Source organism: Suncus etruscus, chromosome 10 (assembly GCF_024139225.1).
Source record: "Suncus etruscus isolate mSunEtr1 chromosome 10, mSunEtr1.pri.cur, whole genome shotgun sequence".
Classification (NCBI taxonomy): Eukaryota; Metazoa; Chordata; class Mammalia; order Eulipotyphla; family Soricidae; genus Suncus; species Suncus etruscus.
Window position 1 is genome coordinate 38,811,383 of NC_064857.1, and position 14,121 is coordinate 38,825,503.

The window sequence follows — 14,121 nt, forward strand, 5'->3', positions numbered from 1 at the left end:
AGCTGTTAACGCTTACTATTGTTTTATGTTTTGCAGCTTCCTGATAATAGAGGCTGCTGCTGTGTTAGGATTGAGCTAAAGGTCACGATGTTTTTCAGTGTGAGAACTGATATTGGACACAGTCACCATGAGTCAGAGGAGTGACATAGATGACCTCTGGTCTTCCCCAAATTCTTGCTTTAATCATTTGTTTCTCCATTCCTGGACATGGCAACTCTGTCTGGCAGACAATAGATCATACACAGAGAGGGAATGGATTTCTCCAATGACTTTGACCTTTAATGCCCCGTAGAAGAGTAGTTAATACACCACTTAATCCCACTGGACCTCCCTAGTCCTGTGGTTATGTCCTCTTTATAAGTGGTTTGAGAAGCGAAGCTAAGATTGGGTAAGATTGTGGCCAAAACCCATTCATCTTTGAGTGGACAGATTTATAGGAAAAAGAAGGAAGGCCACTTTTTCTTTTTACCAAAGATGAAATGAGAGGAAATAATCTTCATTTAAAGTGCTAGGTGTGTGCTCAAAGAAGACCAAACAGCAGATTTGTGGGGCAATGTGCTGAGTGACCAGGGGAGCTCAAGGTAGATGCCAGGGCAGCTATTGGTGGGAACCAAGGTGGGTGCTTATGTGGAAGGTGGGGCCCAGACAGGGTGACTACCCCTGTCTAGCCCTTTCTGTGAATATGAGTATATGGATGGTCCTTAGGGTATTTTTGCCCTGTCTTCCAACAGCAAAGTCTTACCCCCTTTCTTTTTCTCTTAGTCAGATTCTGAGGAAGATGAGCCCACAAAGAAGAAAACTGTCCTTCAGGTAAGCCTGGCACAAGCCACTTTCGCTCTCACTAGGTGTTCCCGAGAGGGAGGACATAGGATGCCCAGCAGCTTCCCATCAGGCTTAGAAAACACGTTTTGGGGTGAAGACTGACTATAGATGTGTTGGATCATCTTCCTGCATAATATCGGACCTTGTGCTTCTCAGCTCTCCTTCACTCTTCCCTGATTTTAGCACAGTGGGGTTCCCTCTCCAAGAGGCCAGGCAACAATAGTGAAACGAATTGGAATTCAGTTGATTCTTGCATTTTATTCAAGTAAAAGGACCATTTAGGAAGTGAGTTCACTTGGTTCACACTTGGTTCAAGTGTTGTTAAGAAACATGTCTTTAGGGCCTGGAAAGATAGCACAGCGCAAACGATCCAGGACCAAAGGTGATTGGTTTGAATCCCGGCGTCCCATATGATCCTCCGTGCCTTCCAGGAACTATTTCTGAGCAGACAGCCAGGAGTAACCCCTGAGCACCACCGGGTGTGGCCCAAAAATCAAAAAAAAAAAAAAAAAAAGGAAAGAAACATGTCTTTGAAATTTTCCGTTTTGTTTGGGGACCACACCCAGCAGTGCCCAGGGCCTACTCCTGGCTCTGCATTCAAGGATCACTCCTGGTAGTTCTGGAACTATGTGGGGTCCCCGGGATGGAACTCAGTTCAGCCATGTGCAAGACAAGTGCATTAGCCACTATACTATCTCTTTCTGGGCTGAAAGTTTTCCATCACGGGGGCTGGAGTCATAGTATAGTGCACACAACTGATCAGGGTTCGATCCCTTGCATTCCCATATGGTCCCCTGAGCACCACTAGCTGTAGCTCACAATTTTTTTTTTTTTTTTTTGGTTTTTGGGCCACACCCAGTAACGCTCAGGGGTTACTCCTGGCTATGCGCTCAGGAGTTGCTCCTGGCTTGGGGGACCATATGGGACACCGGGGGATCGAACCGTGGTCCGTCCAAGGCTAGCGCAGGCAAGGCAGGCACCTTACCTTTAGCGCCACCGCCCGGCCCTGTAGCTCACAATTTATTTATTTATTTTTTTTTGGTTTTTGGGCCACACCCTGTGACGCTCAGGGGTTACTCCTGGCTATGCGCTCAGAAGTTGCTCCTGGCTTCTTGGGAGACCATATGGGACGCCGGGGGATCGAACCGCGGTCCGTCCTAGGCTAGCGCAGGCAAGGCAGGCACCTTACCTCCAGCGCCACCGCCCGGCCCCTGTAGCTCACAATTTAAAAAATTTTTTTTTCATCTTTTTCCTTTATACTGTTCCATTTTTTAACCTGCAAAATATTTTTTTTTTTTGAGTTTATGGGTCCTACTGTTGTTGGTTAGGGGTTACTATTGGCTCTACATTCAAGAAATTACTCATGGTAGTCTCTGGGGGACCATATAGAATACTGGGAATTGAACCTAAGGTGGGTGTGGGTTCTGAATTCTGGATAGGCTCTGCCAATTTGAGATGTTAAAAATGGACCTATGGGGCCCGGAGAGATAGCACAGCGGCGTTTGCCTTGCAAGCAGCCAGTCCAGGACCAAAGGTGGTTGGTTCGAATCCTGGTGTCCCATATGGTCCCCTGTGCCTGCGAGGAGCTATTTCTGAGCAGACAGCCAGGAGTAACCCCTGAGCACTGCCGGGTGTGACCCAAAAAACAAAACAAAAACAAAACAAAAAAAAAATGGACTTATGGGGGACTGGAGAGATAGCATGGAGGTATTGCATTTGCCTTGCATGCAGAAGGATGATGGTCCCCCGAGCCTGCCAGGAGCCATTTCTGAGTGTAGAGCCAGGAGTAACCCAAAAAAAGGGGGGGGGGAAGCTGCGTGGTGGCGCTAGAGGTAAGGTGCTGCCTTGCCTGCGCTAGCCTAGGACGGACCTAGGTTCGATTCCCCGGCGTTCCATATAGTTCCCCAAGCCAGGTGCGATTTCTGAGCTCATAGCCAGGAGTAACCCCTGAGTGTCACCGGGTGTGGCCCAAAATCCAAAAAAAAAAAAAAATAAAATGGACCTATGGGAGAAAAAAAGTAGACCTATGTATAAATTAGCTGAATGTTGCATGCAGGGAGGGGACTTGGGGCAGTGTGTGTGCATGACTCTGTATATGTAGCCTTCTGGACTAAGAGACCATCCCAAGGAAGCACAGAGTTCCTTGTTAGAACACTGCCTTAGAATGTGGAGAGAGTTGGGCCCGGAGAGATAGCACAGCGGATTTTGCCTTGCAAGCAGCCGATCCAGGACCAAAGGTGGTTGGTTCAAATCCCGGTGTCCCATATGGTCCCCTGTGCCTGCCAGAAGCTATTTCTGAGCAGACAGCCAGGAGTAACCCCTGAGCAATGCCGGGTGTGGCCCAAAAACGAAAAAAAAAAAAAAAAAAAAAAGAATGTGGAGAGAGTGATCAGTTAGAGAGAGCCCTAACTTTGGCGGAAGAAGGACCATGTGTGATGGAGAGCCTGATATTTGTGGGAAACCCAGGAGTCAGGTGAGGTCTGGGTGAGGGTCTGGGATAGGACATTGGGGCCACGCTGAGGTAGTGCTAAGGAAAATCAGGAAGCAGGCTAATCTGGGAAGAGTATTGAGCAGCAGGGCCTGGACTGGGAAAAGTTGGGCCCAGATTGGGAGGCCTGAGTGGATAGCAGTTAGAATTTTGGCTCAAGCACAGATCGGGTGATGTCTCACGTTGTCGTCTTTGTTCCCTTCTTCCCCACATCCGCCTCCTCTACCCAGGGATCCAGTGAGGGGACTGGTCTTTCTGCCTTGCTCCCCCAACCTAAAAACCTGACTGTGAAAGAGACTAATCGGCTGCTCCTGCCCCATGCCTTCTCCCGGAAGCCCTCTGATGCCTCCCAGGACTCGAAGCCCCCCAGACAGGCCTCAAAGACCAAGCCCTCCTCACTGGCCCCTGTGGTGGGGACCACGACCACCACCCCATCGCCCTCGGCCATCAAGGCTGCTGCCAAGAGCGCTGCTCTGCAGGTGACCAGGCAGATCGCACAGGAGGAGGACGACAGCGACGAGGAAGTGGCCCCTGAGAACTTTTTCTCCCTCCCTGACAAGGCTGAGTCGCCTGCAGTCGAGCCATATCCTTACCCCATGTCCACTGACCCCGAAGAGCTGCCTCCAGGCACAGAGCCAGAGCCGGCCTTCCAGGACGATGCAGCCAATGCTCCCCTTGAATTCAAGATGGTGGCAGGCTCGAGTGGGGCCCCTTGGATGCCCAAGCCTGGGGAAGACTACAGCTATGATCAGTTTTCCACATATGGCGACACCAATGCCTCTGGTGCTTATTATCAGGTGGGTAGGAGGCCCCGAGGGCAGCCTGCCAGTCTGGGAACATCCTTAGCCAAGGGTGATGCCCTCTGGGCATCCAAACCATTGCTTTGGTTGAAGGGATGAGTCTTTGAGCATCTTCATCCCCCTGTTTCATTCTGATCTCAATACGTACTACCTCTATTTTGTTCTCATCTAAAATTGCTGAAATCTTGAAGTTTCATAAGTAGAACCACATACCCACTAGTTCTGTTCTGAAATAGTTTTACTGTAGGAGCTGGTGAGAAGAGGAAGGTCCACAGCAGGGAGAGGCATGGGCTTCACTCTTAGGGATGATCCAGGGTCACCCACACTGGTAAGTGGAGGAATGACTCCTTGAGGAATTTACTGAGCGGAGAGTTCTGGAACAAGGGACTAAGGGCAGGGCTGAGGACATGGTAAGAAGTAGGAGTTTGGAGACCAAGCAGGCCCCTAAGGTGGGGAAATTAGAAGACCATGATTTGAAAAATGATTGCAAAAGGGGTTAGAATGGTTTTGGGTTTGAATTTCAAGTTGTGTGAATCTGGGCAATTTCTTGAACTGGCTCTTTTGAGCTGTTTAAAGGAAGGAAGAATAGCAACTTACTAGGGTGTAGGAAACTATGTCGGCCTGAGTTGTGTTTGGAATATAGACTTCACTCAGATGCTTGGCAGAACTCTTCAGCTTTATTTAGTGTGGTTTCTGAGGGTCAGGCGGATGCCATTCATCGAGTAGGTTCAAGGCCCCTTCCCAGCATTCCCAGCTTCCAAAGATGGGGAGGCCACCCAGGAACTGAGTAGTGTGAGTGGTAGTCTTAGCTTTCCTCAAGGTTCAGGCTGGGACTAGTGGGCCCACTTCAGATCAGACCTTGAAAGCAAGCATGTTTTCTAGGTACTATATATCTTCTCCTCATTATTAGAAAGAAGGAAGAAGATGAGAGGTTTTTTTGGGGGGAGGGGAGCTATACTGTAGGTGCTCAGGAACTATTCTGGTACTGTGTACAGGGATCACTCCTGGTGGGGTTGGGGTGATGCTTAGCCTCTCTATGTTGGATTTATTTTTTTTATTTTTTATTTTTTTGGTTTTTTGGGCCACACCTGTTTGATGCTCAGGGGCTACTCCTGGCTAAGCGCTCAGAAATCGCTCCTGACTTGGGGGGACCATATGGGATGCCGGAGGATCGAACCGAGGTCCTTCCTTGGCTAGCGCTTGCAAGGCAGACACCTTGCCTCGCCAGCCCCTCTATGTTGGATTTAAACTTACGTTGGTCACTTAAAAGTCATTAACCTTTTTGCACTCTCTCCAGCTAGAAGGTAAGAGTTTTGACTTTTGTCCTTTTTAGCCCTTAAAAAAGAAAAGAAAGAAACGTATCCCTTTATTTTTGGCCTTTTTCCCCCTTTCTTCTTTGGTCTTTGGTCCACATCCAGTGATGCTCAGGTGTGGTTACTCCTGGCTCTTCGCTCTAGAATTACTCCTGGCACTGCCGGTGAGCAAACCTGGGTCATCCCTAAAGAAAAATCTATGCTTTTTAAGTTTTAAGAAGCTATTGCCAGACAGAGAGATAGCATGGATGTAGGATGTTTGCCTTGCATGCAGAAGGATGGTGGTTTGAATTCTAGCATCCCATATGGTCCCCAGAGCCTGCCAGGAGTGAGATCTGAGCGTAGAGTCAGGAGTAATCCCTGAGCACTGCCAGGTGTGACCCAAAAACCCCCAAAAAGAAGGAGGAGGAGGAAGAGGAGGGGAGGGGAGGGAGGGAGGGAGGGAGGGAGGAGGAGGAGGAGGAGAAAAAGCTATTGCCATATATAGCAACTGAATAGCAAGTTGGAATTGTGTGTTGAAAGATTTTTAACTTCTTCAACATAGATGTAGTGTATTGTAGATTTTTGGTTTTTTTATTTTTTTGTTTTTTTTTTATTTTATTTTTATTTTATTTTTTTATTATTTTTTATTTATTTATTTTTATTTTATTGTAGATTTTTGGTTTATTTATTTTTTTGGTTTTTGTTTTTTGTTTTTTGGGTCATACCCGGCAGTGCTCAGGGGTTACTCCTGGCTCTACGCTCAGAAATTGCTCCTGGGGGCCAGGCGGTGGCGCTGGAGGTAAGGTGCCTGCCTTGCCTGCGCTAGCCTAGGACGGACCGCGGTTCGATCCCCCGGCGCCCCATATGGTCCCCCAAGGAGCCAAGAGCAACTTCTGAGCGCATAGCTAGGAGTAACCCCTGAGCGTCACAGGGTGTGGCCCAAAAACCAAAAAAAAAAAAAAAGAAATTGCTCCTGGCAGTCTCGGGACCATATGGGATGCTGGGATTCAAACCACCGACCTGCATGCAAGACAAACAAACGCCTTACCTTCATGCTATCTCTCCAACTCCAGATTTTTGGATTCTTTTTTTTTTTTTTTTTTTTTTGGTTTTTGGGCCACACCCGGCAGTGCATAGGGCTTACTCTGGCTGTCTGCTCAGAAATAGCTCCTGGGGGCCGGGCGGTGGCGCTAAAGGTAAGGTGCGCCTGCCTTGCCTGCGCTAGCCTTGGACGGACTGCGGTTCGATCCCCCGGTGTCCCATATGGTCCCCCAAGCCAGGAGCAACTTCTGAGCGCATAGCCAGGAGTAACCCCTGAGTGTTACTGGGTGTGGCCCAAAAACCAAAAAAAAAAAAAAAAAAAGAAATAGCTCCTGGCAGGCACGGGGGACCATATGGGACACCGGGATTCAAACCAACCACCTTTGGTCCTGGATCGGCGTTTGCTGTGCTATCTCTCCGGGCCCAGATTTTTGGATTCTTATAATGTGGCTCGTGGGTTGCAACCCAGGACCTTTAGTGTGAGTCCTGTACTTTACCAGTGGGCTCCATATTGTGTACTTTTTTTCTTTTTTAGTTCGATGGCTACACCCAGCAGTGCTCAGGAGCACTAGTAGTGCTAGGTGGGGAACCCTGTGGTACCAGAGATTGAATTAGGCCTGTGTGCAAAGTCTGTGCTCAGCATGGTGAGCTAATCTCTTTGGTCTCATATTTGTTTGTTTTTTTTTGTTTTTTTTTTTTATTTAAACACCTTGATTACATACATGATTGTGTTTGGGTTTCAGTCATAAAAGGAACACCACCCATCACCAGTGCAACATTCCCATCACCCAAGTCCCAAATCTCCCTCCTCCCCACCCAACCCCCGCCTGTACTCTAAACAGGCTCTACATTTCCCTCATACATTCTCAATATTAGGACAGTTCAAAATGTAGTTATTTCTCTAACTAAACTCATCACTCTTTGTGGTGAGCTTCCTGAGGTGAGCTGGAACTTCCAGCTCTTTTCTCTTTTGTGTCTGAAATTTATTGTTGCAAGAATGTCTTTCATTTTTTTAAAACCCATAGATGAGTGAGACCATTCTGCGTTTTTCTCTCTCTCTCTGACTTATTTCACTCAGCATAATAGATTCTGTGTACATCCATGTATAGGAAAATTTCATGACTTCATCCCTCCTGACAGCTGCATAATATTCCATTGTGTATATGTACCACAGTTTCTTTAGCCATTCGTCTGTTGAAGGGTGGTCTCATATTTGTAAACATTTTTTTGTTTTGTTTTTGGGCCACACCCGGTGACAGGACTCTGTGCTCAGAAATCGCTCCTGGCTTGGGGGACCATTTGGGATGCCGGGGGATCGAACCTTGGTCCCTCCTAGGTCAGTTTGTGCATGGCAAATGCCCTACCGCTTGTGCCCCCTCTCCAGCCTCTTGGGGGGTTGGTGTTACACCCAGCAGCGCTCAGGGGTTATTCCGGACTCTACGTTCAGAAATCGCTCCTGGCAGGCTTGGGGGACCATAGGGGATTCTAACCACCGTCCTGCTTACAAGGCAAAAGCCCTACCTCCATGCTATCTCTCCGGCCCCACCTTTGTAAACATTTTGTTTCTGTGTATGTTTTTGTTTTGGGCATTACCTGGTGGTGCTCACGTTGTTACTGAGTAACAACTCCTGAGTTGTTATTCAGGGGTTACTCTTGGCTCTGCACTCAGATATCACTCTTGGCAGGCTCTGGAGACTATATGGGATGCTAGGGATTGAACCTGGGTCAGCTGCATGCAAGCAAATGCCCAACCCACTGTGCTATAATTCTGGCCCTCATATTGTAAACATTTTTTGTTTTGTTTTGAGACCACCTCCAGTGCTGCTCAGAATACTCCTCTAAGCTCAGGGATCACTTCTAGTGCATGTTGGGGAACCGTAGACAGTGCCAGGGATAGAACCTGGGTCCTTGACGCATGTAAGGCTTGTGCCTTCCCGGCTGTACTATCTCTAGTTCCTTGTTGTTTTTTTTTGTTTTTGTTTTTTTTTTTTTGTCCAAAGCTGGTGATGCTTAGGGGTTTTCTTCTGGTTCTATGCTCAGGAATCACTCCTGGCAGGCTCAGAGGAACCTTATGGGAAACAGGGCTCAAACCTGTATCAGCCACATGCATGGCAAGTGCCCTACCCATTGTGCATCTCTCCACACTCCACCCATAAAGAATTTTATAGGAAATTCTTTTTTTTTTTTTTTTTGTGGTTTTTGGGCCACACCCGGCAGTGCTCAGGGGTTATTCCTGGCTCCAGGCTCAGAAATTGCTCCTGGCAGGCACGGGGGACCATATGGGACGCCGGGATTCGAACCCATGACCTTCTGCATGAAAGGCAAATGCCTTACCTCCATGCTATTTCTCCGGCCTCCTGGAAATTCATTTTCTAATAACTCCAGAGTTTCTTTTTTTTTTTTTTTTTTTTTTGGTTTTTGGTTTTTGGGCCACATCTGGTTACTCTCAGGGGTTACTCCTGGCTATGTGCTCAGAAATTGTTCCTGGCTTGGGGGACCATATGGCACACCGGGGGATTAAACCACTGTCCTAGGTCAGCCGCATGTAAGGCAAATGCCCTACCGCTGTGCCACCACTCTGGCCCCTAACTCCAGAATTTCAAGCAGCTTTATTTGTTTGTTTTTGGGCCATACCTGTGGTGTGGTGCTCAGGGATTACACCTGGCTGTGAGCTCAGCAATAACTCGTGGTAGGTTGTGGGGCTTCATATGGGATTTTGGGGAACCGAGCCCTAATCAGCCATGTGCAAGGCAAGTGCCCTACTCGCTGTACTGTATCACTTCAGCCCATGATTTTTATTTAGTATTAAATGTCCCTTTTTGTTTTTTTTGGGGGGGGGGGCATAATACCCAGCAGCACTCAGGGATTACTCCTGGTTCTGCATGCTGAAATTATTCCTAACCAGGGATCATACAGGATGCTGGGGATTTAATAACCCAGGTCGGCTGTGTACAAGGCAGGCATCCCACTTAGCTATTGCCCTGGCCGTATATATATTTATATGTTTTTGTTTTTGGCCCACACCCGGTGACACTCAGGGGTTGCTCCTGGTTATGCACTCAGAAATTGCTCCTGGCTTGGGGCATCATATGGGACGTGGGGGACCAAACCATGGTCTGTCCTAGGCTAGTGCAGATAAGGCAAATGCCTTACTGCTTGTGCCACCGCTCCGGCCTCTGGCCCCATCTATTTTTCTTAGCTCTGTAGCCACATCTAGTCAGCTTTTTTTTTTTTCGTTTTTTTTTTTTTTTGTTTTGTTTTGGGGCTATACCCAGCGGCGCTCGGGGGTTACTCCTATCTCTGCACTCAGAAATAATTCCTGGCAAGCTCAGGGGACCATATGGGTTGTTAGGGATCGAACTTGGGTCTGTCCCGGGTTGGCTGCATGCAAGGCCCTACCACTGTGCTATTGCTCCAGCCCCTGGACAATTTGCTTTTAAGGTGGAGGTGAGTATGTCAGACTACTGACCAGAACATCTGTGGTACAAAACTAGTTTCTTCTTACCTGAAAATCCCAAAGTAGCCTTCTTATGGTTTCCATCCATCGAAGGCCCACAGCTCCTGCCTTACCTGGTAACCAGCTGCCTTCCCCAGTAGGGTGGGGAGCAGGTAGGGCACAGCTCACTGGGGTCTTAGGAGCAGAACTTTGAGCAGAGTGGAGGTAAGAGGCCGGGAACAGACAAATGGCCAGGTGCAGAGCAAAACAGGTGCCAGCCAGCAGTCACACATCTGCCCTGGGGCACAAACCAGAGAGTCCAGAGAGCTTGAGCTGGTGGGGGAAGGAGTACAGCTTCAGGGCCAGAATCACCCAAGGGCTGATCCTCGAGTACTGGTGTGTCATCAGGCCTCTGCATCTTTGGTGACAGCCTTTTCTTCCCTGGGGTGGGCCCCGTGTCTCCTCCACTGGTTCCTCAGCTGCTGTGTTTTTCCTTCCTCAACTGCAGGATTATTACAGTGGTGGCTACTACCCTGTCCAGGACCCGTCCCTGGCTCCCCCACAGGAAATCGCCCCAGATGCCTCCTTCATTGATGACGAAGCAGTAAGTTCACAGCTGAGCACCTGGCCCAACTCTCACCCACACACTACAGGTTTCACCTCCAAGCCAAAATGTTTTCCTGTGAGGGTTTAGGGCCACATTCACCTTAGGGGTTGTTGTACTTCTCTGCGACCAAGCAACCCTTGGTGACTCTGGGGACTGTATGTGGTGTGGGGATCTAGTTAGGGTCAGCTGCAGGCATCAGGGGTTCTTTCTTTTTTGATTATACAATCTTTTTTTTTTTTTTTTTTATTTAAACACCTTGATTACATATACCACCCATCACCAGTGCAACATTCCCATCACCAATGTCCCAAATCTCCCTCCTCCCCACCCGACCCCCGCCTATACTCTAGACAGGCTTTCCATTTCCCCTCATACATTCTCATTATTACGACAGTTCAAAATGTAGTTATTTCTCTAACTAAACTCATCACTCTTTGTGGTGAGCTTCCTGAGGTGAGCTGTTCTTTTTTTTTTTTTTTTTTTTTTGGTTTTTGGGCCACACCCGGCGGTGCTCAGGGGTTACTCCTGGCTGTCTGCTCAGAAATAGCTCCTGGCAGGCACGGGGGACCCTATGGGACACCGGGATTCGAACCAACCACCTTTGGTCCTGGATCGGCTGTTTGCAAGGCAAACGCTGCTGTGCTATCTCTCCGGGCCCTGAGCTGTTCTTTCTTAAGGGCTTTTATTTTTCTTACTCTTTTCAGTATTTCAGGGCCATACCGGTAATGCTCAGGGTTGCTTTGTGGCTCTTCACTCAGGAATTACTCCTTGTGGTATTCAGGGGACCATATGGAATGTGGGAGATGAAAACTGGGCTGCTGTGTGCAGGGCAAACAACCTACACTTTGTACTATCTCTCTGGCCCTGGGTTTGTTGTTTTTATTTTTGTTTTCTGTCATAACACCTAGTCTTATTCCTGACTCTGCTGCTCAGGAATTACTTCCAGAGAGGGTGACTCTCTCTCTCTCTCTCTCTCTCTCTCTCTCTCTCTCTCTCTCTCTCTCTCTCTCTCTCTCTCTCTCTCTCTCTCTCTCTCTCCCTCTCTCTCCTTCTCTCTCTCTCTCTCTCTCTCTCTCTCTCTCTCTCCCTCCCTCCCTCCCCCCTCCCCCCCCTCTTTCGTGGTGATGGAGATCAAGCCAGAGGGGGTGACAGAAATCAAGCCAGGGTCACACACACTCTCTCTCTCTCTCTCTCTTTATTCTCAGAGCAGCAGCAAGGTGACAGCTGTCACCTTCACACTCCAGCATCTGCAGCGGAGTAGAAAGGGAGAGGGGGGGACATTTTTCTCCCCTACTAGGAGACTTCCCTTACGTTTCATTGGCTCTTATCAGGTTGTAGAGCTGTATCTGGATGCCAGGGAGCCCAGGCAGAGAGTCCTAGTTGGCTGATAAATATGCCTCTCCAAGATGTGACTTTACTCACCTAGAGGAGATGGGGAGTATGGTTTGGGGAGGGAAAGGGGCAGCCACAGTAAAGAACTAATATCGCTTAGCTGTTTCCACAGCATAGGGAGAGGGTATTGCGGCCTGCGGTCTATGTGGGATGGAAGGTTGTGACCCATCAGAGGGTGCGCAGCTGTAAGGAGAGGGGTGGTGCAGAGGAGGTGGTGACCTTTCAATGCAGGTTCTTATTTTAAGAAAACTATTTTGTAATTGGTGCTTTTGGCGGAGAGGGACAGCCAGTGTTTCTCTGTGGCTGCTCCACCGCTCACTGCTCTGGGGTGTCTCAGCAGTGCTTAGGGACCATTGGTGCGGGATCTGGACCTCCAGCTTGTTCAGCATGACATCATGTGCTCAGTCCTTGGTGTTCTCTCTGCCTCCTAAAGTACTTTCTCTTTTTCCTTTTTGTTTTGTTTTTGAGTCATACCTGGCTCTGCTCTGAATTTACTCCTGGCTCTGCACTCAGGGATTATTCCTGGTGGGCTTGGAGATCCTCTGTGGTGCTGGGGATTGTCTGTTGTAGTGCTGGTTTGACTGCAAGTAACTTTCTCACTGGACTTGCTCTCCAGCCCCATGTTTCATTTTATTTTTATTTTTGCTTTGGGGCCACACCCGACAGTGCTTTAGGGCTTACTTTTTTGTTCTGCACTTAGGGATCACTAATAGCAGGGCTGGGGGAATTATAATGGAGTGCTGGGGATTGAACTCAGGTCCTCAAACACATGAAAGGCAAACATCCTACCCACTGTACTATTACTCTAGCCCTAATTTATTTATTTATTTGCTTTTTTTTGGGTCACACCCAGTGGCACTCGGGTTATTCCTGGCTCTGCGCTCAGAAGTTGCTCCTGGCAGGCACGGGGGATTCATATGGAATGCTGGGATTCGAACCACCTCTGTTTGAATCAGCTGCATGCAAGGCAAACGCCCTCAAGCTGTGTTATCTCTCCAGCCCTCTAATTTATTTATTTATTTGCTTTTTTGGGGTCACACCCCAAAAAGTTGCTCCTGGCAGGCAGGCACGGGGGATTCGAACCACCCACTGTTTGTCCTGTGTTGGCTTCGTACAAGGCAAATGCCTTAGCACTGAGCTATCGCCCCAGCACCTATAATTTATTTATTTATTTTGTTTATTTATTTATTTATTTATTTTGGTTTTTGGGGGGGGCACAGAAGGCGGCACCCAGGGGTTACTCCTGGCTCTGTGCTCAGAAATCACTCCTGGCAGGCATGGGGAACCACATGGGATGCAGAGATTTGAACCTCCGTCAGTCCTGGGTCTGCCGCTTGCAAGGCAAATGCCCTACCGCTGTGTGCTATCTCTCCGGTCCCTCTGATTTATTTTTTAACCTGAATTCTGTTGGAAAATTGTGGGGCAGAGATAGTACAGTGGATTTGGTCCTTTCCTTGTTCTGGGTTCAATCTCCAGCATTTGTAGGGTCCCTTGAGTCCACCTGGAACAATACTTGAACTCACTGCGTGGTATGCCTCTCACCCCCTCCCCCAAATATAAAACAAAATCCTTGCTTGGCTTATGGGCATCTAGAATTTACATGTAACCTGAACATAGATTCATACTATTGGTTCCTTACTCGTGATTGGGCCTACCTCTTGGCAACCGTTTTGTCTATCCAGGAAAATGGGAAGCATAGTAGCCTTTTATCTGGGGACAAGGTTGCTTGGAGAGAAGCTGGGTCAAAGGACACCTGGCACAGAGGGACCACTTCCTAACTCTCCTGCCCCTGTCTCCCACCCACCCTCACTTTTCTTTACAGTTTAAGCGGCTGCAGGGCAAGAGGAACCGAGGGCGGGAAGAGATCAACTTTGTGGAGATCAAAGGTGATGACCAGCTCAGTGGGGCCCAGCAGTGGATGACTAAGTCCCTGACAGAAGAGAAATCCATGAAGTCATTCAGCAAAGTAAGCTGGGAGAGCTTGACCATGCTCAAAGGGTGGCCTCAGGCCAGATATACCCCCTCTCAGCCTGCCCTGGCCCGGGGCCCCCTCTTCTGAACCAGGGGGCTCTGCTGGTCTGAGTGTGGTGGAGGTTTCCTGACCCACCGCTGAGAATATGCAGCTTGTCCGACCACCCAGTTCCTCCACTGTGTCCCTCTCACATCCTGTGAAGTTGGGACCTGTCTCTGAGTCAAGGCCGCAGTGGCCTCCTTGGCTTCTTCATGGGCCATTTCCCTTT

General features: G+C 48.6%; 1 protein-coding gene across 1 annotated transcript in view; it reads left to right on the forward strand.

Moving 5' to 3' along the window:
* Positions 1-14,121, forward strand: part of PRCC (proline rich mitotic checkpoint control factor) — a 37,545-nt gene that overhangs the window by 13,763 nt on the left and 9,661 nt on the right. Inside the window, exons 2-5 of the mRNA XM_049781957.1 lie at positions 763-810; positions 3,541-4,107; positions 10,391-10,486; positions 13,704-13,847. Of these exons, the coding sequence (XP_049637914.1) occupies positions 763-810; positions 3,541-4,107; positions 10,391-10,486; positions 13,704-13,847 (855 nt within the window). The remainder of the gene's footprint in view (positions 1-762; positions 811-3,540; positions 4,108-10,390; positions 10,487-13,703; positions 13,848-14,121) is intronic.